A 27,822-nucleotide genomic window follows, 5' to 3' on the forward strand; every position below is an offset into this window, starting at 1 on the left:
ATTGTTACTAGTTTGAAGATGGAAAAGAATAGAAAGGAGAAAAAGCAAAGATCCAGGTAGTCCATTAAGTACTAATAAATTGTTAATTAACCAACATTAATTAACTGTATATAGAAGAATTTCAACTGATCATTCACATTGGTTAAAAATCTTACTCTAAAGCCAATAACAACACAGAAATTGATATGGGAAGTACTGACCTCACTGGTACCCTAATCCTGATTAAACTAACCAACACACCTCTGTTTAGAACTGGATCTGCTGCCTTTGTGGGCAAGTGTCAGAGAACAATACATTCATGATCCGAGTATAACTTTATGCATTCTGTTATCATTTCTACCAAGGATGAATAAATGTTAGAAGAATATTTTATAACCTCTTATCTATGAAATGTTTATTTTACATAAACATTTTGTACATCTTTCATGATATTCCATTTCTGAGATTAAAATTTAAACATATATCTGGGAAGCTTGTGTGAGAAATATTGGTAGTTTCCTTTTAACACCTAGGAAAAATCAGAAGGCAGTCTGAATTAAATAGTATAATATTGTAACCCTGTATCTTGGGACAGTGAATGAGAAAGTAATGGGAAGCAGCCTTCTTAGGGGAAGCCAGTCACCGTTAGCAGAGAAATAACCCATCCCAGCCACCAAGTCACACCCAGCGGTTTCAGTTAAGATTCCTCTTGCCTAGGGCACAATTTAAAATGCCAGTACATCCAAAGAGACTTTCCCCACTTCATCTGACAGTTAGTACTTGGCTTCAGAGTGTATTGTAAGGCAGTAAAATCCATGGTCACATGATTTTACATGTGTTTAATGATTCATACACTTCAATAAATAACAGAACACAATATGATGAGAAGCAGGTCATTTATTCAGCCATTCTCAAGACAGTTGAGAGCCATCCTTCCATATGGTGAGAAAGCAAACAAAACCCAAACCCGAAATCCTCTTTATTGTTAATGGTAACACTTCATTATCATTTTAATTTTCTGTAAGAAGGACTTTAATAATGGCTTATTAGTTTTATAATACAATTTTGTATGCTTAGAAGAAAAACAGAAAATTTTTTCTAAAGGAAGGTAAAATTCTCTATGCTGAGAGCTGAAGCCTGACAAGTTTCATCAAGAATTCTTAAGTATTGGGACACCTGGGTGGCTCAGTCGGCTAAGCGTCTGCCTTCAGCTCAGGTCATGATCCCAGGGTCCTGGAATCGAGTCCTGCATCAGGCTCCTTGCTCAACAGGGAGTCTGCTTCTCTGTCTGCCTACCACTCTCCCTGATTGTACTCTATCTCTGACAAATAAATAAAATCTTTTAAAAACATTCATAAGTATTTAGGTAAATATTGATATACAGGTTGATGTTTAATTTAAAGATGGTTTCCTGTTCCAGTCTCTTTTTAAAAAGATTTATTTATGGACTCTGGGAAACAAACTGAGGACTTCAGAGGGGAGGGGGTGGGGGATCGGGATAGGCTGGTGATGGGTAGTAAGGAAGGCACGTATTGCATGGTGCACTGGGTGTTATACACAACTAATGAATCATCGAACTTTGCATCAGAAACCAGGGATGTACTGTATGGTGACTAGCATAATATAATAAAAAAAACATTTAAAAAAAGATGCAAAAAAAAAAAGAATAAAAAGATTTATTTATTTATTTGAGAGAGAGAAAACAAGCAACTAGGGGGTGGGGGCGAAGGGAGAGAGAATCTTAAGCAGACCCCCTGCTGAGTGCAGAGCCCGCCATGGGGTTCAGTTTTATGACCCTGAGTTCGAGACCTGAGCTGAAACCAAGAGTCAGAGGCTTAACCTACTGCACCACCCAGGCGCCCCGTTTTCTGTTCCAATCTTGAACAATAAACGTTGATTAAGCCTCTATTTAGATTCAGGACATTGCTCTAGCCTCTGCAATGCAATAGGGAGTGAGACAGTCTTGCCACGTTAGACTTGCATTGTAGCAGGACTGATCGAATCAATTTCTGCTTTCTTTGATCTCCTGATACTATCTTATGGTTACACCAAGAGGTACTTGGCCTTTGGGCCTGGAACACCTGGAAGAATGCAAACCAAGAATCAGAGGTTATGGTATATACATTTAGTGCATGTAATGGCAGAGAAAATGGTTCATTCTGATTCCTAGGATTCTGACTCCGAAGTCAGTGTTCTTTGCCCTACATCACTCACTAATTCCATACCTACTGTGTTCCACATCCTACACCACATTCTGGAGATGAAGCTGTGAGCAAGATGGGCAGGTCTTTGACTTATGAAACTTGCAGTTTAGTGGGGGAGACAGAGAAGAATAGTTATGTGAACAATTAACATCTTCCAATTCCCTAATAAGGATTTAAACCAAGTGTTAACATTAGTATGTATATATATGTGTAAGGTAAAAAAATACACACACACACACACACACACACACACACACACTCACACACAACTTTGATTTTCTTCCTTAACATAGAAAAGGTTGGTTCTCACCTGCACTGAGAATGGTGGAGTAAACTCAGTATTCCTAAATATGCTGTACTCTGTGATGCATTGAAATCACTGAGTTTTCATAAACATATTACAATTATGTGATCTTTGATTGTTACTTTATAGTAATAATAGCCAGATAATAACATGATTATGACAATTCTTGCTTCTGTTTTTATTAATCAGTAAGAGGTATATAATTTTGCTAAACTGAATTGGTGTAATTGCAATCAGGAACAATGAAACTTGGAATTTTAATGAGCTTATGCTACTTAACTTGGTATGAGTATTAGATTAATATTAGGGTTTTCCAATACTGAAAAAAAGTTCTTGTCCTCTTGCTGGTGTTGGGGTTGGGAAAGGCTGCTTTCATTTGTACAGGCAGTTAGTATGCAACACTTCAAAAATATATACAATTTTATCTTCTTAAATTCCCTTTAAGAACCTAAGTTTCCTTAAGCACTTAATATTTTAGGGGCACCTGAGTGGCTCAGTCAGTTAAGCGTCTGACTCTTGCTTTCAGCTCAGGTCATGCTCTCAGGGTCTCCTTATGTAAGACACATATACAACAAAAATGCCTGGGTCTGTAGTCTACGTTTGGTGGATACTAGAGCTAATACTCCTGATATTAAATTTATCTTTAGTTGGTTTTAAGAAAGCTCTTCAACTGAAATCTTCCTACACACCCACAGAAAGAGAATTTCATTTATTTAGCTTTTTGAGGGCTGTTGTGAAGGTTTCAAAAATAAGACAAAATAAAACAAAATTAAGCAAACAAACAAAAACCCCCCACAGTCTAATTTTCTTTCTTCACACTTCATTTTCAAAGTATTTCATAGGATATTCAAAACAAGTTGAGAGAAATACCCAAATATGAATGTTATGACTTTTCCTTTCTAATTAATGAAACATGTGACATGAGATTATCACTTAATACACCTCCTGTCTCTATTGGCAATGGTGCAGAAGAATGTTAGCGGCAAAGCACGAGCTGGTTCACAGAAGCAAATTTTCCAGTTGACTGAGACTTGTTCTTCCCTTGCAGTTATTAAGGATCTTGAAAAAGGCCTTTCAGATGTTAGTATTTTCCTTAACATTTATATAAAAATATTACATATTATATAAGTTAGGACAATATTTTGGTCACAAAGGAACACTAAACCTCCTCATGGATTTAGACATGTGCTCATTTCATCCCAGAATTCCAATTCCCATAACAGAGAAGGAACTTTTGGTCATTACGATTTTATGGATAACCTTTTAAAATAGTTATACCAGGGGCGCCTGGGTGGCACAGTGGTTAAGCGTCTGCCTTTGGCTCAGGGCGTGATCCTGGCGTTATGGGATCGAGCCCCACATCAGGCTCCTCCGCTATGAGCCTGCTTCTTCCTCTCCCACTCCCCCTGCTTGTGTTTCCTCTCTCGCTGCTGTCTCTATCTCTGTCAAATAAATAAATAAAATCTTTAAAAAAAATAAAAAATAAAAAAATAAAATAGTTATACCAAACACAACTTATCCTTATGTTTGTTCATAGTTGTATTGACTTTCACACACATTATAGACTTCACATAAATTAAAATCAGTATAAAACAAGACACTGCATTGACCTGTATAAACACATACAAATGTAGGTAAAGGATTAAGCACAACGTAGGTGTCTGGCCACCTGGAGTGTTATTGTTACTGACGTTGGTCATACTGAGCTTTTGGTTTTCCCGGCAGGGAAATTAAAAGAGAAATTAAAAGAGAAATGCTTTTGTCTAATGAAGGAAGCAAGCACATTTGTCTAAGAAGTTAGATATTTTCTTTTTTTTTAAATTTTTTTTATTATGTTAGTCACCATACAGTACATCCCTGGTTTCTGATGTAAAGTTTGATGATTCATTAGTTGCGTATAACACCCAGTGCACCATGCAATTCGTGCCCTCCTTACTACCCATCACTGGTCTATCCCATTCCCCCACCCTCTCCCCTCTGAGGCCCTCAGTTTGTTTCTCAGAGTCCATAGTCTCTCATGCTTCATTCCCCCTTCTGATTACCCCCCCTTTCTTTATCCCTTTCTTCTCCTACCGATCTTCCTAGTTCTTATGTTCCATAGATGGGAGAAATCATATGATAATTGTCTTTCTCTGCTTGACTTATTTCACTTAGCATTATCTCCTCCAGTGCCGTCCATGTTGCAGCAAATGTTGAGAACTCGTTCTTTCTGATAGCTGAGTAATATTCCATTGTCTATATGGACCACATCTTCTTAATCCATTCATCTGTTGAAGGGCATCTCGGTTCCTTCCACGATTTAGCTATTGTGGACAATGCTGCTATGAACATTGGGGTGCATATGGCCCTTCTCTTCACTAAAAAAAAAAAAAAAAGAACTTAGATATTTTCCTCTGGCATTGACTCCAGAAGAACTTTGCCATGTGAGACTTTTTGTTTGCAAGCAATAAAGCATATTGATCAAGATTGGGGATCCACAAACTTTTTGTATAAAGAAACAGATAATACATAGTTTAGACTTTGTGGGCCACGTGGTCTTTGTCTCAACTATGTAAATTTGCCATTGTAGTGTGAAAAAAGCGATAGACAATAAGAAGTAAATAAATGAATATTTCTGTTCCCGATAAAACCTTGTTTGTGGACACATTAATTTGAATTTCACATATTTTCAAATGTAGTGAAATATATTTTTCTTTTGATTTTTTCCAACCATTTAAAAATATAAAAACCATTCTTCACTAGGCAGCTGTACAAATTCAGTTAGTGGAGATTTGACCTTCAGGTTGTAGTTTGCTGACCTCTGCTTTAGATTATTGGATGTCTAGTCAGACTGTCAGATTTCTATCCTGTTCAAAATTGCAGCATCTCCAATCCCCAAAATTCTTAGGTACCTTCGCTGATTTAGCTTTCTTCACAGAACTTATCATAACCTGAAGTAATATATATATATATATATATGTATATATACATATATATATATAAAATTGTTATATATATATAATTATTCACTTCTTTGTTAAAGAATTAGAACAGTTCTTAGAATTATTAGAATAAACATTCATGCAGGCAGGCAATTTGCCTTTTTCACTGCTAAATAATTTGCATCTAGGTAGTGAATGGTACATGGTGGATGCTCAGTAAATCTTTCAATGGATGTAATTCTGGGGTCATAAGGGCATATGCATTTGAAAAACATTAATATAAAAGACCATCAACAGGTAGCTGTGATCACTCAAAATGACATTATGGCTAAGGAAGAGAAAAGAATATAAGATCAAGCTTTGAGAAACTCCTAGTTAGATGTCAAGCAGATGAGAAAGGGCTAGAAAGAACACTGAGCAGTAGCTGGTGATATCAGATGAAAACTGGAAATATGGGGCACCTGGGTGGCTCAGTTGGTTAAGCGTCTGCCTTCGGCTCAGGTCATGATCCCAGGGTCCTGGGATTGAGCCCTGCATCAGGCTCCCTGCACAGCGGGGAGTCTGCTTCTCCCTCTCCCTCTGCTGCTCCCCCTGTTTGTTCTCCCCCCATCATATAAATAAATAAAATATTTTTTAAAAAAGTGGAAATATTTGATTTTATGTAAGCCAAGAGAGAAAATGAACAACTGTCTTGAAGTCTTCTAAAAAATGCATAAAATAAAATGTGAAAAATTCCATTTATATCTTGCAATGTGGAGCTTATTGGTGGACTTGATAAAAACAGATTTACTAGAGTAGTGGAGACAGATGCAACATTGGAGTGAGAAGGAGTAATGTGTAATAATTAAGACAGTGTGATTTTTGGCATAGGGACAGTCAAATTGACATATGGTAATGGCGTAGGATAATGAGGCTAAAAATTGCCCCAAACATATGGGGAGATTTTATATGTGTCAGAGACAGGCAAACGTAGATCTGTGGAAAAGGTGAGACCATTCAATAATTATGTCATTGAGATTAATGGTGACCCGTATGGGAAAAAAAAAAAAAATCAGTTTAATCTCTCCACACCATGGCAATCAATTCTGGGCTTTAAAGATTTAAATATTAAAAACTGTCATTTTTTACAGAAGTAGGAAAAAAATCCTAAAATTCATATGGAACCACAAGGGACCTCAAATAGCCAAAACAATCTTCAGAAAGATCACACATGGATGGTACTGATGTAAAGACATCTAGATCATACAGAACCCAGAAATCAACCCTGGTTGACTAATTTTTAATAAGGGCACCAAAGAATACACAGTGGGGAAAAGATAGTCTCCTCAACAGATGGTATTGGGAAAACTGGATATTTACATGCAAAAGAATGAAATTTGATCTGTATATTACACCATACACAAATATCAACTCAAAATTAAAGAATTAAACTGAAGACCTGAAATTATAAGACTCCTTATATTGTAGAAGATATAAGAAAACATATGGGCAGCTTCATGACATTGGTCTTGGCAATGATTTCTCAAATAGGACAGCAAAAAAACAGGCAACAAAATTGGTAAAAGCCAAGTGGAACTACATCAAACTAAAAAGCCTCTGCATAACAAAGGAAAACATTAAAAAAGTATAAAGGCAGCCTATGAATGGGAGAAAATATTTGTAAGCACTACATTTGATAATGGGTTAATATCCAAAGTATATAAGGAACTCATACAATTCAATAGTAAAAAAAAACCAAACAAACAAAAAACCAAAACAAAACAATAACTCAATTAAAAAATGGACCAAGGACTTGAATTTGATATTCTTCATAGAAGACATAGAAGGCATACAAATGACCAACAGGTATATGAAAAGATGCTCAACATCCCTAATCATCAGGAAAATACAAATCCAGATCACATTGAGGTATCACCTAGTATCTATTAGAATGTCTATTATAGAGTGAGAGAAAAAACTGTTGGCAAGGATGTGGAGAAATTGGAACTCTTGCACACTGTTGGTGGGAATGTAAAATGGTACAGCTGCTAGGGAAAACAGCATGCAAGTTCTTCAAAAATTAAAAATAGAGCTACAGAGGCACCTGGGTGGCTCAGTCAGTTAAGTGTCTGCCTTCAGCTCAGGTCATGATCCCAGGGTCCTGGGATGGAGCCCCAAGTCGGGCTCCCTGCTCAGTGGGGAGTCTGCTTCTCTCTTTCCCTCCACTCCTCCCCCTTGCTTGCTCTCTTCTCTCTCTCTCACTCTCTAATAAATAAATAAAATCTTTTAAAAAAATAGAACTACCAAATGATCCAGGAATCCCACTTCTGGGTATTTATCCAAAATAATTGAAATCAGGATCTCAAAGAGATACTGGCCCTCCCATGTTCACTATAGCATTATTCACAATAGCCAAGATGTGCAAGCAATTTAAATCTATCAGTGAATAAATGGGTAAGAAAAATGTGGTATACACACACAGTGTAGTATTATTCAGTCATAAAAAGAAGGGAATCCTGCCATCTGAAACAATATGTATGAAACAGGAGGACATTATGCTAAGTGAAATAAACCAGTCACAGAAGGATATATACTGCATGATTCTGTTTACATAGGTATCCAAAATAGTCAAACTCTTAGAAACAGAGAATAGAATGGTGATTTCCAGGGACTGGGAGAAGGGGCAATGGGGATTGCTTTCAATGGGTATTAAGTTTCAGTAATGTAGGATGAATAAGTTCTAGAGATGTGCTGTGCAACATTGTGCCTGTGGTTAGCAATGCTGTATTATACACTTAGACATTTGTTAAGAGGGTACATCTCCCGTTAAAGTGTTCCTACCACAGTAAGAAAAAACAATATGTAGAAAATTTTTTATTAAATATATTTTTAATTTCTTAAACATGAGACAGTTTGACTAAGTAACAAATATTAATAAATTTTAATTTATTAAAATTAATACTTTTTGTTCATCAAATTACACCACAAGTGAGAAAATAATCTATAAATTGGGAGAAAATACTGAAATATAATTAGGTAGTAAAGGATTAGCTTCCAGAATATATAAAGAGTTCCCATAAATTAATAAGAAAACGATAACCCCATAGAAAGAGAACAGAACAAACAGGCATTTCTCAGAAGAGGAAATACAAATTAAAAACAATTCTGACCTCTGGATTCCCATAGTATAATCGTGGCAGCCAAACTTTGCTCACAAATCTCCCCAAATCTCTAACAAGGAGAACAAATAAAGTTACCCTCAGAGTAGGCTAAAGCTCAGGTAAGAGACAGAGAACACCGTAAATTTTTTATATTGAACCAAACGTTTTATACAAGTCCAAACCAACAGAGCAGACTCTGGGACACAACCGAGCTGGGAGTCAGGATGGAAATACACAGAACAGAGAAAGAGGCATGTGGTCTTAGTCAGGATGGAGGACAGAAAACAGCGACCAGCATTCATCATCAGAATGAGCAATCGCATCCAGAATGCAAAACACTGAGGACAGGACTGAGACCTAGTGAACCAGAGTATATGCTTTTGTGGAGTTAGGCGGCTTGGAGTGTGCTTAGGATAAGAAGAAATAGTTTCAGGAAGGCCATACTTCTGGAGAAGAGGAAAGCCTTGGGAGACTGATGTTTTTCTTGGAAGTTTAGTGGTGAAGGGCTGAAAAGAAATATCTGAAGAGAAGAGGACTAAGAACAAGATATAAGAAGTTAGAACCAAATTGAATTGTTTATGAAGAAATTACACTGAACTGCTGTCACAGAGAAGGGTGCCTTTGAACTAAGGAAATCTGGTAGGATAACAGAAGAAAACTTGCCCCCTACACTCTCCCATTTCTCACCCTCACCTTCCCCCCCACACAGAGGACTATCTACTTGAAAAATACAACACAAATAATGATAATCAGAAAAAGGAGAGAGTTCATATATAGATACAGTATATATAAAGATACTGGAAAAGAAATCAGAAAATAAAATTTTTCAACATGAAATCACACTCCTACAAAAAGCCATGGTACAGAAGAAAATAGACACAACACCCAAATTAAATTAAATATTGTGAAACAAGAAATTTAAGAAAGAACTTCAGAAGTCATGAATCCAGGGGCACCTGGGTAGCGCAGTCGTTAAAGCGTCTGCCTTCGGCTCAGGGCGTGATCCCGGCGTACCGGGATCGAGTCCCACATCGGGCTCCTCCGCTGTGAGCCTGCTTCTTCCTCTCCCACTCCCCCTGCTGTGTTCCCTCTCTCGCTGGCTGTCTCTCTGTCACATAAATAAATAAAATCTTTAAAAAAAAAAATAAGTCACGAATCCAAAAAAATGAGTATAGAAAGAGAAATACAGGGAGCCGATCAATGTCAGAAAATAAATGAAGGAAGAAAGAGAAAATAACCTTAGAAGCGAAGACTAAATTACAAGGTGCCCACATTCTATCTTTTATTATATAATAATAGTTATAAGAAGACATATAGAGAATTAAATAAAGAGAGCAAAAAAATTAATGAAGCTGAAATACAGAAAGAGGTATACTGTGTGCAAACATGTAATAGAGAGCACAGGTCTAAAGACCCAACATACATGAAATTCGTGTCTACCTAAACAAAAAGAACAGAACTGATGTCTAAACTATAATTCAGGAAAGTGGCCTGAAACAAACAAACAAAAAGCCCCCTAAACTACATACCTGGCCCACTGCATACTGGGGAATATGGGCCTGTTATCATAAACTTCGAGGTATGTCCTACACACCTTGTAGGGTCCAGGAAGTATAGTAGACATGCTAGTATTGAGGAGTGCTCATTCTGTGCTCATTGTTTTAGAATAAAAGCATTCATCAGAGTTGTGTGATGCTATGTAGCCAAAGAGAGATGAATCTCGGGCGGGGTTTTCATAGATAATATATAGGGGGGAAGAGTCATATAAGGTGCTTACCATGAGGACAGTAGAAATCTATGCTAGACATTTACAAAGTGACGACAGGAGAGGCCAAGTTGGTAGAGAAGGTGTTGGAAATGGTCAGTGGCTTGGAGATCTTAATGCGGTTAAGGAACTGCAGCTGACAGTGTGTGTGGATCTGAATGTTGGGTGTTTAGAGGCATTTACCTCCACCAGCACCGAATTGCCCACACCACCAGTCTAGAAATGTGCAAATAAGGTGATCCATGACAGTCTGTCCCTTGTACCAGGGAAATGTGTGAGCTTTCTGAGTCAATCACTCTGAAATGGAGAAACTTTGGAGAAGGCGTGAGCTAAATGCAGAAAATGATTAGATTTATTAGGGAGGGAGTAGGATAAGATCAAGGGTCGTTTTGAGGAACGTGAAGAATATAAAAAGATTAGGAAAGTCAGGGCAGGGGACAGATGGCCATGTTGCTGCAAACCGATGAGAGTGTCGTCAGGTAGTTGGGCGCCAGTCCTAATCTGAGGATCTTTCAGGAAATGTCTCTTAAAGGGCCACATGCTGTTGTGAAAACCATAGTAGATAGAATTCTGAATCAGGCTTAGGTTCTCTGGGCAAATGTGCCTCCCGCTGTCACAAGTTGACCTGGGATCAATTTCTGTTGATTGTCTGTGTATCTAGAAGCAATGGTGTGTTATAGAAAGAGCAGAAGGGCTTTAAAGTCATCCAAACCATGGATCTGTTAATAAGCTTTGTAAAATGGAAAGAATATACCTATATCATAGAGTTTGGGTAAGGATTAAATTGTTGCTGTCATTTTTTTCTTTCAAAGCCTGAATCAATGGACTCTAAGGCAGCAATATTGAAATTGCTACTGAGCTGTGTTTGAGCCTAGGAGAGGGATATTTGATTTGCCACTCCGCTAAAATGTTAGATGCTGTGATTTCACAAAAAGGCCTAAAGCCGCTCACCATCCTAGGAAAGAGATCTTTTAAGTTACTTTATGCTTTCCCAGAATGTTGCTCATATCTCACTGATAAAATAATACAGGTTTTTGTTTGTTTTTTAGTTTGTTTTTTGGTTAAAATATCTTAACCAACATATTAGAAGCTCCAGACAATAGTGGCAGTGGGCTGTTGCTGTCATTTGTCTATAACCAAAGCCATAGCATGTTTCAGGCATTCATAGGTGACCATCCATCGATGAGCAAATGAAATAGCAGACAAGGACAGGATTGTTTTAGAGTGCTTTGAAAACCTCAGTGGACTTAGGGAAGGAGTTATTCCCTTTTCTTTGACTCCCTCAGTGTTATTAGATTAGATAAAATTTGCAAACCTAATATAAATAAAGGATTCATTAAAGGGAAAATAACAGTGTAAAGATTTTGTTCAGGTAGAAAACATCACCAAGGGCCAAACTCTTTGTCTAAATGAAATTTTCAAGACAGTTTTGAAGTGTTCTGGGTATTTAAGAAGGTGAAACTAGAATATATTATAGAGAGCTCTGTTATAACATGCAACGTTGCATGTTGATTTCCCAAAGCAAAGATTTTGGGGGGGTGGCTCACGCCTTTGGCCTTGTGCTAGAGGCTAAAGCCTCCGGTCAGAAGTTTGTCATTGGTTCTACTACCCAGGAGCAGAGGGACAAAGGGCTCTGGTGAGATTCGGCTCATCTTCCTGCCAAGCTGGCATGTGTAAATCCAGGGATGCAGACAGTTCTCCTACCGAGTGGCTTTCTCCAGTCGTTTTGGCTTTATGAAAAGTAGCACTTAATAAAAGTGTGTTAATGGGAACAGATGCTATACCCGTTTATTAGTTGATATTCCGGGGGTTCCGGTTGTTTGGAGGGCTATTTGTCTCTTCCTCAAAAGAGAGGGACAAAACTTTTGGCTTTTTAAACATACTTTTTGTGATAATTGTGGATTCCCATGTTTGTAGGAAATAACGCAGAGAGATATAACGCATATATGCCCTTCTCCCAGTTTCCCTCATAACCAGAAAATTGACATTGGTACAGATCATCAATCGTATTCGGATTTCACCTGTTTTAAACACACTTGGGCGTGTGTGCATTCGTGTGTGTGTATGTGTGTGCGTGGTTTTAGGCCAAATAATTTTATCACAAGTGTAGATTCATGTAATCACCACCACAGTCAAGACACAGAAGAGTCCCATTACCCAGATCCCTTGTGCTACCCTCTCACCGTGACGGCCACCTCCCTCCCCACCATCTTCCCGAATCCTGGCGACCACTGATCTGTCTGTTCTCTAGCTCTACGATACGCGCTATAAATAGAATCGTGTAAACTTTTGAGATTAACTTTTTTCATTGAGCATGATTTCCTTGAGATCCGTCCAAAGTATTGCATGTCTCCAAAGGTCGTCCCTTTTTGTTGCTGAGTAGGATGCCATGGCTGAGGGGTACGGCTGTTCGTCCAGCTAGTCACCCGCTGGAGGAAATTTGTGTTGTTTTCAGTTTGGAGCTCTTGCAAAATAGAGCTGCTATAAACATTCATGTACAGGTTTCTGTGTGAATTTAAATTTTCATTTTTCTGGGATGAACACCCAAGGGTGCAATTCTGGGTTATGTGGTAAGCACGTGCTTACTTTTGTATGAGCCATCATACTCTTTTACAGACAAGATGTGCAGTTTTGTATACCCCGCAGTATATGTGCGATCTGGCTTCTCTGTATCCTCACATCATTGGGGGCTGTCATTATTTTTTATGTTAGATAGGCAGGGATATCACATTGTGGGCTTAACTCATATTTCCCTCATGGATAATAATGTTGAACATATTTTCGTGTGCTTATTTTTTATCTGTATATTCTCTTCAATGAAACATCTCTTCATGTCTTTTGCCCGTATTCTAATTGGGTTTCTTTTAATGTTGAGTTTTGAGACTTCTTATATATTTGAGATGTCAGTTCCTTGTTGCATATGTAATTTGCAAGTATTTTTTTCCATAGTTTGTAGTCTTCTCATTCTCTTCAAGTTTTATACTGTTACATTTAAGCCTGTGATGCATTTGGAGTTCATTTTTGTGTGAAGTGTGAGGCTCAAGTTGAATATTGTTGTTTATTTGCCAATGTTATGTCTACTTTCTCCAGTACCATTTGTTGAAAAGGCTGTCTTTCCTCTGCCAATACCAGACTGTCTTGATTAGTATAACTATATAGTATATCATAACATTGGGTAGAGTGATTCCTACTACTTTGTTCTTTTTCCAATGGTCTCGGATATTTCCAGATCTTGTACTTTTCCATATAAATTTTTTAGAATAATTTTGTCTATGTCTTCAAAAGAGCCTTACTGGGACTTTAATAGGAATTACATTAAACTCATAGATCAATTTGGGGAGAGAGAATTGACATATTTACTATGTTGGGTCTTCCAATTCTTTAACACAATTTCTCTCTCCATTAACTTAAGTGTTTTTTGATTTGTTCTTTCGTCAGCATTTTGTAATTTTCAGGATAGAGATCCAGTCCCTATTTTGTTAGATTTCTATCTAAATATTGCGTTTTATAAATTAGAAGTAGTAGTATGTTTTTAATTGTTGTTTCCATATATTCATCATTATGTTTTACTCTTTTTTTGAATATTTGTTTGGCACTAAGCTCTCATCTATTGCTTTTCCTTACAGTCAGTACGCTCACCTATCACTCTGCTGCCTTTGACCTGCCCTGGGCAGAAATTAGATCACGTTTGCAGGATCTGGGGCTCTGGGAGGGTTCCTTGAGGCAATAAGTGCTGTTCAGGGGCATCTGTGACATGTAAATCCTACATGCTCTGTGACAGTGTTTTCTCCTATTTGTGGACATTTTTACTTGCTTTGGTATCCATGGCTATTTTCTGGATGATGACAGTTGCAGTAGGTTTGATTACTGATATGTCTGGTTTCCTGGCAATGAAGACCTTGGTGACAAATATCAATATAAGTAAGACATAAGCCAAAATGCATTTAGGGCTTATTTCCCCAAGCCCTTTTAATAATGTCAACATAACATGCTATACCAAAAAGATGATAATTTGGTTTTTAGGGTATTTAGAATACTAATGAGTTTTAAAGAAATTTCTTAAACTTAAAAAACATATATATTCCCCTGTGCTACTAAATAGGCTCATGCCTATAAGAAAAGTTTAATTTTGGTCCTAAAAATGTTGTAAAATTTTAGTCACCATGACAGCATACATACTATCAAATAAACAAATAGCTAGCAATGTTCACGGTTGTATTTTCAGGTCTTATCAATAGCATTGATACAAACTTAATTAAGATAGTAGATACTACATTTAGTGATAGAAATTCACAATGAGGGGTGCCTGGGTGGCTCAGTCAGTTAAGTGTCTGCCTTCAGCTCAGGTCATGATCCCAGGGTCCTGGGATTGAGCCCCACATGGGGCTCAGCAGGGGGTCTGCTCCCTTTCCCTCTGCCCCCCCCCTTTCGCATTCACTCTCTCTCTCTCAAATAAACAAAATCTTTAAAGAAAAAAAAAGAAATTCGTAATGATGTACAAATCATTTAAGAAAAGCTGCTTCCATTAGATGAAATGAAAATAGAGGTTTCACTATCATAAAGGTGATTAATTGTAAAAGTTGATTTGTAAAAAAGTCTTGCTTTGCCTTTGCCTGTGTAGACTTTTCCCCGAACGTTCCTTACTTACACCCTCCTCTGACCTGCTACATAGTATTTCCCCTCAGGTTGGCTTCCTTTTGCAACATGCTAGCCTTTCCCTGTAGCTTTGACTGACCTAATAAGTTTGTCTTATCTTCCTGGTAAGATTGGCAGGCAACCTGCATGCAGGAATTGTTTGGAGTCAGTTTTGAATCGTTATATATATGTTTCACCAATAATAAACACTGTATACCAGTACTATATAATCACAGAATGAAATTAGGTAGTCACATGTCTTGCAATGCCAATATTTTTAGAGATTGAGAATGGTGATAGTAATGATTTTCCATATAGTACTTTATCATAGAAAGGCACACATACATACATACACACATAACATGTGCAAATCTTAGGCATACAGATTGATAGATTTTTATGTATGTATATACCATGTAGCTGCTAATCAGATCAAACTGAATTTTTTATTACCCTAGAACACTAGCCCATGCCTTGTCGAGGCAATTACTGTGCCCTTCTGAAGTCACCACTATTTTAAAAATTGAAATATAATTCACATATCATTAAATTCATCATTTAAAAATGAATAGTTGAGTGGTTTAAAAAAACTCTGGAAAGGATACTTGTACATATAAATACTCAAAAAACTATGCCCTTTTGTCTATTCCCGTGGTCCGAGAGAGCTAAACTCCTAAGGCACTTTACTTACAGTGAAGGGTTTAATTTACCAGAAAGCTCAGTCTGATATTGCTATCCTATTTCAACTATATGTAATAACATAACAGACTTTACTCAATAAGAACATATTGATCAGGGTCTAGGCTGATAAATGTCAGCATATTGGGAGAGTGGGTGGAAGTCCTAAGTGTTCTCTGAAAAGTTTCTGATTTTACAGGTCAGAGTTATCTTACACATAAACACACCGAGATAGATAGATAGATAGATAGATAGATAGATAGATAGATAGATAGATATATCAATCATAATATCATATACTTATCATAATACCCTCTAAATCCATCCATGTTGTCACAAATAGCACAATCTCATCCTTTTTATCATAATATCATATACTTATCCTTTTTATCATAATATCATATACTTATCATATACTTATCATAATACCCTCTAAATCCATCCATGTTGTCACAAATAGCACAATCTCATCCTTTTTATGGCTGTGTATATACATATATATATATATATGTATATACACCATATCTGTAATCTACATATGAGTGTTAGAGTTGGGAAAAAATGTTCCAGTGTGATCCCAATTGTGTGAACATTGATAGTTTGTTTTATTTCATTTAGTTTTTCTTCCACTTAATAATTTCCTGATCTTTTCAAGACAACATAATTTTCTAGCTATTATTTTATATATTATGTTATATCTTCTTGATTTACTCTGTCTGTATATACACATATATAGGTGTATACGCATATTGGCATGTATATGTATATGATTTTAGACAATCAAATAATCAGATCTCAAATTCTTTTTAGAATTAGATGCAATATGAATGACTGACCTACATATCTGTTGCTTCATTTACTGCTCTGACTTCTTTTGACTACCTTTATTTTCTACAGTTGGTGTACACACACACACACACACACACACACGCACACACATGCACACATGTAGATACATTAAATTGCATACATAATTTGAAAGAATGCTGATGGCACATCTTTAGGAATTTTAATTTGTTGTCTCTACTGGAAGAAGAGGAGGTTGAGACAGATGCTTTCATAATCACAACCATTCTAGAAATAGTTGTCACTATTGATTTGGCAGCTCAGATTTCTGTTTCTTTAATTTTCTTTAGGCAATACCTACCTGTTCAAAAGTACCTTTTTTAAAAATAAAAATTATATATATTTAAAGTGTACAACATGATTTGATTACATATACATAGTGAAATGATTACTCCAAACTAATTAACATATCCATATCTTCACATAGGATTGTGTGTGTGTGTGGTTTTTAAAGTAAACTTTTAAATTTAAAATACAGTACTTGTAGGGCTGGTTTGGTGGTTATGAATTCCTTCAAACCGAGGGCTTCAGAGGGGAAGGGGTTGGGGGATTGGGATAGGCCAGTGATGGGTATTAAGGAGGGCACGTATTGCATGGTGCACTGGGTGTTATATGCAAGTAATGAATCATGGAACATTGCATTAAGAACTGGGGATGTACTGTATGGTGACTAATATAACAAAATAAATATTATTAAAAAAATAAAAGGGGTAAAATAAAAAAAAAAAAGCTATGGTAATCAAACCAGTGGGGCAATGGTATTGGGCCACACTTATGGGTCTGTGAAATAAAATTGAGAGTGTAGAAATTTAAAAAATAGGGGCACCTGGGTGGCTCAGTCGTTAAGTGTCTGCCTTCGGCTCAGGGCGTGATCCCGGCGTTACGGGATTGAGCCCCATATCAGGCTCCTGTGCTATGAGCCTGCTTCTTCCTCTCCCACTCCCCCTGCTTGTGTTCCCTCTCTTGCTGGCTGTCTCTCTCTCTCTGTCAAATAAATAAATAAAATCTTTAAAAAAAAGAAATTAAAAAAATAAATAAAATATAGTACTGAGATGTGGGAAAATTATATTATAAATGGACAGCTTAATACATTTTCACAAAGTGAACATATGTGTATAGTCAGCACCCCAAAACCCCCTTACCAGAAGCTCCCACCCCATGTTTTATCCAGGCATTAGCCATCTTTGCCCCACCAGAGAAACCCATATCTTGACTTCCAGAACCCTATATTGATTTTGCCAGTTGTGGAACTTTATGTAAGTGGAATTATGGAGAGTATACTCTTTTGTGTCAGTTTCTTTTTCAACCAACGTTATGTTGTTGAAATCCATCTATGTTATGTGTAGTTGTTTGTTTTTTCATTCTTGTTGCTGATTTTTGTCCATTGTGTGAATATACCACAATGTTTTTATCTGTTCTAATGTTTATGCTCTTTGTGTAATTTTCAGCTTGGCACTGTTATGAACAGTGCTTCTACAAATGCTCTCGTTTATGCGGTTTGGCATATGTATACATTTCTGTTGGGCATAATCCTGGAAGTGGAATTGTTGGATCTTAGGGTGTATATAAGTTCAACGTTTGTCAGTATCGTCAGGTAATGCACGTACCTGGAAGCATGGGAGACGTACATTCTTATAAAGAAGCTGGAGCATCATTTGTCATAGGTGACTTTAAAATGATCATTGCCAGATTGTTTCCAAAGTTGTTTCTACTCTTCTGGATAGTTCAGTCAAATATATTTTAAAATATATTTCTTTTTTTTTTAAAGGTTTTATTTATTTATTCGACAGAGAGAGAGACAGCCAGTGAGAGAGGGAACACAAGCAGGGGGGGTGGGAGAGGAAGAAGCAGGCTCATAGCGGAAGAGCCTGATGTGGGGCTCGATCCCACAACGCCCTGAGCCCAAGGCAGACGCTTAACTGCTGTGCCACCCAGGCGCCCCTTAAAATAGATTTCTAATTTTAGAAAATATTTTCACATGTGGAAAAGTACTCTTGTTTTTACTTTTTAAAAAATGTGAGGTGAGTTGGCACACAATGTTCTGTTAGTTTCAGGTGTACAATTTAGTGATTTGAGAAGTTTGTACATTATGCTCTGTTCACCACAAGTGTAGCTGCCGTCCGTCCCGTTACATTGCTATTAAAACATCACTGACTGTACTCCTTACGCTCTGCTTTCTATTCCTGTAATTTACTCATTCCTTAACTGGAAGCCTGTATCTCCCGCTTCCTCTTCACCCATTTTGCCCAACTCCCCACCTCCCTTCTGCCTGGCAACAGTTTGCTCTCTGTAGAGTTCTGATTCTGCTTTTTATTTTTTAGATTCCATTTATGAGTGCAGTCGTATGAAATTTGTCTTTCTCAGTCTGACTTATTTCACTTATCATAATACCCTCTAAATCCATCCATGTTGTCACAAATAGCACAATCTCATCCTTTTTTATGGCTGTGTAATATTCCAGTGTGTGTGTGTGTGTGTGTGTGTGCACGTGTGTGCATGTGTGCGTGTACCACATCTTCCTTTTTCATTCATCTATTGATGGACACTTAGGTTGCTTCCATGTCTTGGCTGTTGTAAATAATGCTGCAGTGAACATAGGGTGCATATATCTTTTTGAATTAGTGTTTTCATTTTCCCTGGATGATACCCAATTGGACCATATGGTATTTCTATTTTTAATTTTTTGAGGAACCTCCATACTGTTTTCCACAGTGGCTCTACCAATTTACACTCCTCCCAACAGTGTATGAGGCGGTCCTTTTTCTCCTCATCCTCGCCAATATTTGTTTCTTGTCTTCTTGATTTTAGCCATTCTAATAGGCATGAGTTGATATCTCATTGGGGTTTTTATTTGCATTTCCCTCATAATTGGTGATGCTGAGCATCTTTTCATGTCTCTGTTGGCCATCTGTATGTCTTCTTTGGAAAAATGTCTATTCAGGTCCTCTGCAAAAATAGTCTTATTTAGTCAAATATATGCACATAAAAAAGTACAGACATAAGACAAAGAATTGAGAACAATTGAATCTCTAAGTTTCATCAGAGCCCTAACTTCAGAAAGTTAGTGGCCCAGAACATCACCACCTTTAACTAAAAAATAGTAACAATTGCTATTTGCTTCTTTTTATTACTTATGATACTGCAAAACCAAAATGAAAAATTTGGTAGAATTGGTTCACTACATTTTTTAAACAAAAATCTTAAGTCTCACTTTTGTATATGTAGTCTATTTGCAGAAAATATATCTCTAAAGTGAAACCTATGAATTTTAACCTATAATCTCTTACTGGTTATAGCGGTCTTCTGTTGATATGACCTTTTACTTTTAAATAATGGAAGTTAATTTGCTTTGGTTTTATTTCATTACATTGTTCCTGAGTTAATTCCTTGGGGGTTTGGATACCCCAGAAATTGGCAGACTAACCTCCAGACAGCTGCTCTCCTTTCGTCCACATGGCTGCCTGGTTATACTTTAAAAAAAAGAAAAGAAAGCGAACTTTCATTTCTTCCCATAAAATGAATGAGAATTGAATTCCTGTAGAGAGCTTTACTTCAGTCGTTGGCAGTTTTTGAGCTCCTCATTCCCCAGAAGGATTGTAAAAATGTTTTATGTGCAAATGTCACTTGCCTTACTCTCTCCACTGATTTTCACTAATTTAATACCAATTCAGTTGGATCAGTGAGGGGAGATTAATTAGCAATGCATGACTTAATTGCATCAAAGGAAGCAGGAACATTTGAAGAATGTCAGTGGTAACTTCATTGCCTATCAAAATGTCATTAATGCATTTATTCCTTTGTCCTAAGAAAGAGAACAGGGGGTCATCTTCACTTAGCAATTATTATTAAAAATAGCTGACACTATATTACTCCTGGCGTAATAGATAATCAATAGAATAATTTCTTTTAGAGCAGTGAGAGTATCAAAGGGAGCCTTGTTTTGTTCACTACTTTCAGTCACTTAAAATAGAATTACCACCATTATCCTTATTTTCATATTAGAAATTTGATATAATTGAGTAAAATTGATCAGTCTGTTGTCAATGAACTAGGACGTAGTGAACGATAGGGGACTACCTCCACTAAGATTAAAGCTGTCAGCCTTCTGCCTCATTACAGTTTCACATACACTTCATACAAGCCATGTACTATCTGGTTTTGTTTCAGGTAAAATTACCTTTTCTTTCTCAAATGCAAATGAAGAATTTGAGAGGAGGGTGATTCTCATACACTACTGGGTTAGAGAGTAATTGGACATACTTTTCGGGAAAACAATTTGGCAAGATCCTTGAAAATGTTTTTATATTTTACCCACTAATTTTTTTTCTAAAACAATCTGTCCTCAGACAATCTGACAGAGGTACAGAGTGTTTGTTATACCTTGATTTATGACAGGGAAAACTACAAATCCAGATCTCCAGTTATAATGCAGCAGTTAATTGTGTTATAATTGTATGATGGAGTATTATGCAATGATTCAAATTATGTTTTTAAATCAGTATTTCATGGCATTGGAAATGATTATAATGTGATATTGGGTAAACAGAAAGAAATAAAGGTTTAGAGATTCAGGTTTTATGAAAATGGTATATACATACATAAATATGTGTAAGTCATGGAGAAAACTTACGTTCTTCTTTATAGGTTTTCGATTTCCTACATTTTATATAGTGATTGTCAAAATGCATTTTTGTAGTGTATTCAAAGAGTTAACAGAGAGGAGAAAGCCGCTTTCTTTGGACTTTGTCTAATCAGCCATTTCTTTAGGGAAACTTGATTTAACTCTTTGGTTTCTAATTATTTAGTCTTGCTTTTCTAAGGTTTTGCAACATTACTAATATTATAATGGATAAAAGTGATGGGGAAACTGACATCTATCAAATGTGTTCACTTCATACTAATATCTAGCTCAGGTCCTTTTCCTATATACACTAAAGCTTATATTTCAAATAAGATGACTTCCTTTTAGCAAATAGTAATGGGATAAATAAATAATTTGTCAATGCATCCTTAGGTCTTTACCACACAGTAAAATATACCACACATTTATTCGAAGCTGGAATTAAAGTGCTTAGAAGTGGAAACACATCTGCAGAGAAATCTAGGCTGTTCTATGGTGGTGGTAGTGGTGGTGGTCACATCAGTGATTTCCTAATAATTAAACTATAGTTTGATTAATAGGACCTTAAATGATTTTTAGAAATCAGCATTTATATTTCTGTATCTGCAAGGAACCAGAAAACATAAAACAGTGCCAGATGTTACATTTTATTCTTGGTCGAGCTTCATTGAGGAGCATGTCTTAACAGCTGGAACTCATAGAGTTCTGGGTTTTGCTTATAACTTATTGAGAGGCAATCACATTGTAACTTATTGAGAGCAAATCACATAACCTCTATGCAGTACATTTGTCTTATGTGTAACATGGGGCACTGGACGAAGAACAGCGATTTTTCAAGCTATTCCCGACTGGAAGCTCCGGGGTGGTGGGCGCTATGGGAGTTTTTGCTCTTGGATCTGGAGGACCTGCGTACTAGTCAGCAGGTAACTAGTACATAACCAACTCTCACTAGCTATGAATTAAATGAGTAACTGAGGGTGCCCTTGGTATCATAAATAAATAAATTTCAAAAAGTTTGATTTTTCAGATCATAGGTGTTCTTTTCTTTTTTTCAAGGTTGGTTGCAGAATTCTAAAAATGATTCCCTCCATAGAACCATAGCTCTTCCAAAGAGAAATCTTACTCATTGTCTTAAGTAAGATTTTAATTTATAACTATCCTGACATGAAGAGGGGATAAATAATCACTATTAGTATGAATATTTTCTACTGAAATGTAATTTCATTCATTTATAACTATAAGATACCCACTAGGGAACCTACCCAAGAGAGATTGGATATGACATTCAAGGCAGACTTCATTGAAATTGGGACTAATGGAGCAGGTGTTAGAGTTATCTTGAATGATAGTTTTATCACTTAAAACTAAATTTTGCCTTGCCTGAGACACTTATTAGTGCTTTCATTTACAGAAAAAAATAACACTATACTCCTATTTTGATGACAGACACAGCATGTAAGGCACATGCTCTATCCAGGGGTAGGGAAAGAACTTGCCTCTGGGTGTGACTTGGATTTATTTCAACTTAGTTTTACCTTGTCACGTTATGACATCTGGACTTCAGTATATACATAGATAAAAATAATAAATGAGTGCATGTCATAAGTGGAGTGAAACGAAAAGGGAAAGATGCACTTAAAATGTAATAAAATCCTCTTTTGATATGCCACCGAACAGAGAATATTGCTAACATTAGAAGATTTCATTTGCAGCATGAATCCTGAACGAAATAATTAAAAGGACATAAAATGACTGTTACCAAAATGAATCTGAAAAATTAAAAATCCTGTAAAGTAAGTGGAATGGAAACAGAATGATCCATTTCCCACTAAGTTATTCAGTGTAATGTTTATGCCTGTGTGTTTGTATTTTAAAGTTATTTTTTCTCTTTTGGCTTTTCTAGCACTAATTTCATTTTCAACTCAAGGAAAATATTAACATTAGCTAGTGCTTGAAATATCTTCAGGTTCAATGCTGAAATATTTTCTTAATTTTGCCTGGAATCTCATCAAACAGCCAAGATACAGAATTCAGACTGGGGTAGAAAATCAGAGAAAAGCAAATTGCGTTTGCGAGAACTAATGCAACAATAAACTTTGTAACAATACTCATGTTTAATAGGGATAATAAAAGCCGTTTCTTTAGTCCCGGCCATGTGCAGGGCTATACTGGGCTGAGCTCAAGCCTCAAGCCCTTTCGTTTAATTCCTGCAATGGACCTATGACAGAAGGACTATCATCCCATTTCACAGGTGAGGTTTAGAGAGATGAAGGAATTTAGGTTACTGAGGTGGTAAGTGATAGATCTGCACCAGACCTAAGTCTTCTTGAGCCTGCTCTTTTGCGCACCTTGACGCCGTAAGTAATGACTCCTAGGTAGCATGGGCTCCCATGTCACCCTGGCCATGCCCTGTCCTCACACTTTCCTCATTGTACGTTAGTTGTTTTTGTACATGCCTACCTCCCCCTACGGTATGGTTAGTCCTACACAGCAAAGACTGTGTCGTATTTACCCTTCTAGTTCCAGGGGCTTAATGCAGTGACAGCCTCCACCATAGAAGCTCACTAAGGGCCTATGGGATGACTAATGTGGTCAGAAGTCATAAAGGTTAATATAATAAAGAAAACACTACATTATTATGGAAAACAACTGACTTACAGGAAAGTGCTAATTGCTTTTAATGTTAGGAATTCTTTTCCTCCAAGATGAGATTTTTCAGGATAGGTGAGTTGATCCCTACTCCCTATGGGAATTCAAAGGAGTAGAAAAAACCTACAGAGTAGCTTAAGTGATAACAAATAATAGGAACAGTATTAGGAAAGATTAAGGGAAGGGATACTGAAAGTGTACTTTAATTAATGGTCTTCACATTTATGATGGACTTGTCTTCTACACAGGGAAGCCGCCAACTTTTCATTGATAGTGAGCCCCAAACAAAAGGAATACTCAGGATATTTCAAGCCTTGGATAATTTTTAAAGGTTAAAATGCATGTCCTATAGAAAGGAAAACTATTTCATATTAAAACTTTATTAAGCATATCTTAATGGAGAAAGATAAGCTTAGACTTCAGTTTGAGGGCTTGAAAGCCTATCAAAGAAAAACATTTCTGATAAGGAATGGTTTACCAAGGGGGTTGGGTGAGGATTCTAAGTGAGTTTGTACATGCATCTTTCAAGTGGGTGGTACTGACTTCTGTAATCATATCTTGCTTGATGATGCTCTGATTAAATGTGTTGATAGTGTCCATTTTAATCTGGGTCTTTAATTGCCCTGTCTGAAAGCTACAGGCAATAAGAGCTCTCAAACCCTTAGAGAGAGCTATCTAAGCATGTTTCTGCCATTCGCGCTCTCTTCTGAAGGGTGCCTGGAGCTTGAATTCTCCTGTTTTCCCTCAGCAGTCTTTAGGAGTCAAAGGCCAGGGTGAGCAAGGGCTGCCATGAGGTAATGGTGCCACCTTGTCGTCAGTGCCCACTTCCAATTGCCTGAGCCCCACAGAAGGCTGGTGAATACCCTTTCACTCCCTGCACATAAATTTATTTGTAAAATGAAAATCTTTTCGAGTGATAAAAGACACACCTCGAGGCCGGAGTTCTCTCAGCCTGTGCTAGCACGTCAAGTTGCAAGGGAACTTCTGTCGATTTTGTTTTCTTATAATTGATTCATATGATTCCACATCCAAAATGGAGGAAAGTCCATTACCCTGAATTTTGTTTTAGTTGTGAAAAACTCTAAAACAGAGACGAGACTAAAATGAATGTTAATGCCCTATGTTATCTGGCTCTTTGAGGAAATTACATCGAGTGTTTTTCTGAGACCCTTCCTGACTACCTTAAGACTGTTCTTTCTGTGTGGAGATCCATACCCCTCTCAAAGCTTTGCTTTATGGTTCTGTGTTGTAACAGTCCATATGCTCCATCTCACTGGGTTATTAGGTCCTTGAGAGGAGAAGTATGTCTTTTAACTTTGCATTCCCAGTGTCTGGTACCGTGTGTTGCAGACTTTGTCACAGTCAATAAATATTTATTGGATGACTTTTTTTTTTTTTCCTAATGAAATAGCCCTTTCTCTTTTCTTCTCACTTATTCATTTCTCACTTTCTTCAGGTTCTCTCCATCTGTCCCAAGGACATGAGAGCTGATATCTGTGTTCATCTAAACCGGAAGGTTTTTAATGAACATCCTGCTTTTCGATTGGCCAGCGATGGGTGTCTGCGCGCCTTGGCGGTAGAGTTCCAGACTATTCACTGTGCTCCAGGGGACCTCATTTACCATGCTGGAGAAAGTGTGGATGCCCTCTGCTTTGTGGTGTCAGGATCCTTGGAAGTCATCCAGGATGATGAGGTGGTGGCTATTTTAGGTACTGTGAACTTTCCTAATGTAGTAGCAAATGTGTAACAGTTTTAGAGATTTTGCTTCTCAAGTTTCTTAAGAGAAATTTCCTCTGCTTGGTGACTTTGGAAATTGGGTCACTAATGAGATGATGAATCTTAGTGAAAACTAGTAACGCTCTTTCAGCAAAGAACAGTAGTACTGGTCGCAGCTTAATGAGCTGCACAAGGGTTTGATTAAACTTTCTTTGGCAATAGTAGGACAATATCTTTTAGACGAGAGCTGGTCATAGCCTAAGGTGACTGTATCTCCTGGTGTTGTTAAGTGTGAAGAAGGCTTGTAGAATGATTTTCAGGTGAGTAACCTAGAATGTTAGTCTTGGAGGGCCCATAGTACCTGTCTAACTCAACACTTTCCTTTAGACATGAGCAAAATGAGGACCAGAAATGTTTAGTGACTTGCCCAGCTAGTTAGTAAATGAGTTAGGACTTGAGTACAGATCATTTTATTCTAAATATTTCTGCCTCATTCATCACAGTGGACCTGAGTAATGTGCTAAAAGTGATGAGGAGGTAAGTGAATTTGACCCATCATATGGGAGTAATCACAATCCAAGTAAGTTTAGGTTTACAAAGCTGGCTCTATCCATTCATGAACCAAGAGAATTATTTGGCTAATAATAAAATTCAATCTAAAATTCAGAGACCCAGTAGATGGTTATACTAACAACAACAACAAAAAGGCAGTGGTAGTGTATATAAACAATAAAATTTTGAAGAAATTACATGTTTGGGGCAATGCAATATTTTACATATATATATGTAAAACTATACTAAATGGTATTTTACATAATTTCTGCTCAAATGTCTGTAGCAGATTCATGAAGTCCACATAGACATAAAAGGAAGCAATAATGGGGTCAGAAGAGAATCATCCCTTGTTTTTCTCTCAAGTAAAAGAAGTTGGAATTGCAGGATGTCAGCTCCATTTCATCATATTTTTTCATGGCTTATGTCTCATGAAAAATGAGCTCAGTTTTTAAACTATTGGATTTTTTAGCTACTGAGGTCAACCTACCATAGCTTGAATGCCACTTATTCTTGTGAGTCAAAGATTGACATGTATGTGAGAAGCTGTAAAAGGAAAATCCAGCACAAAAATAAAGAACTGATTTCAAAAAGCACAATTACCTGAAAAAATACAGAGTTGAGAATTGAGATGCAGTGGCCCTTCGTAGGAAAATACCTTCAGTAAAATTTGTAAGAATTACAGAAAGNGGTTCAGGATTGCAAGTGACCAAACACTATTGTTTTATAAACCTCTCCTTAACTGAAATAATATTACAGTTAAGGCGAAATCTCTTTTAGGAACTGTTTTTATTTGTGATTTTTGCAAGAGAAATTCATGCAGCTCTTGAGAGCACCGTGGGTGTGCTCAGTGCTACTTGTGTTTGCTCCACTTTGTTTCCTGGAGTATAAAGGAGTTAAATATAATCCTTCATAAAAAGTGCACATTTTGCCGGAACAATCCTTTGTGGTAAAATGAAGCATATATACACGACAAGCATTCTTGTTTGCTTAAAGAAGAGGACAGACCGCAGACCTGAAACAGGTGTATTTTCTTTTCCTGCACGTTCGTGTCAATGGCGGGTGGCAGGCATCGAGTATACGGTGAAGTGGCTCTGCCTGGTGATGAATGACCTCAGCTGTGTACTCATTGTCATCTGCTTTGCCCCATTTTCGTCATCACAGCCTCACCTTGGTAACTCACTTTCTAAAAAGAAGGCTGGAGAAAGCCCCGGGTGCAGTGCCTCCGGGTTGGGCCTGTTAAGCTGGAATCATTTGCTCAGTGAGACAGACAAAATGCGTTTTCTTTTCCTTTTAAATAAAATGTTTTTACATTTTACATATTTTAAAACACTGGTTTTACACAGAGACATAGTAAAAACGAACACAGGGCCCCTGGGTGTTGGCCCAACTTCATCATACATCCGTCACATTTTACTTCTTTGTGTGCTTTTTGTTTATCTTCTTCAAAAAATCTTGGGATTCAGGGACTTTTCATCTTTTGATTTAATGAGTCAAATGATATGTATACCTCTCTCTTCCCTGACAGCTTTTCTTTCCTTTTTTCCATGAGCCTCTAACATAGATTAATTCAGCAAAAGGGCAGATGATTTTTGTTTAAAAAAAAAAAAAAAAAAAAAGTTTCGACCCGGAAGTGATCTCTGAGGGCGGAAGCGCATGCTCAAGGCGGGGAGGCGCAGCAGCGGCAGAAGACTCGCGGGCCGCCTGGGTGCGGGGGTGCCGGGGGCGGGCGAAGACACTGTCTTATAGGAGTCTGTGGTTTGGTTCAGCGACGACGTGATAGACGCGGAGATGAGTTTTGCGACCTCTGTC

General features: G+C 37.2%; 1 protein-coding gene across 1 annotated transcript in view; it reads left to right on the forward strand.

The window, feature by feature from the left end:
• Positions 1 to 27,822, forward strand: part of KCNH5 (potassium voltage-gated channel subfamily H member 5) — a 282,791-nt gene that overhangs the window by 191,149 nt on the left and 63,820 nt on the right. The window contains exon 9 of the mRNA XM_008701136.1: positions 25,199 to 25,451. Within this exon, the coding sequence (XP_008699358.1) occupies positions 25,199 to 25,451 (253 nt within the window). The remainder of the gene's footprint in view (positions 1 to 25,198; positions 25,452 to 27,822) is intronic.

This window comes from Ursus maritimus, unplaced genomic scaffold (genome assembly GCF_017311325.1).
Source record: "Ursus maritimus isolate PB19 unplaced genomic scaffold, ASM1731132v1 scaffold_25, whole genome shotgun sequence".
NCBI lineage: Eukaryota > Metazoa > Chordata > Mammalia > Carnivora > Ursidae > Ursus > Ursus maritimus.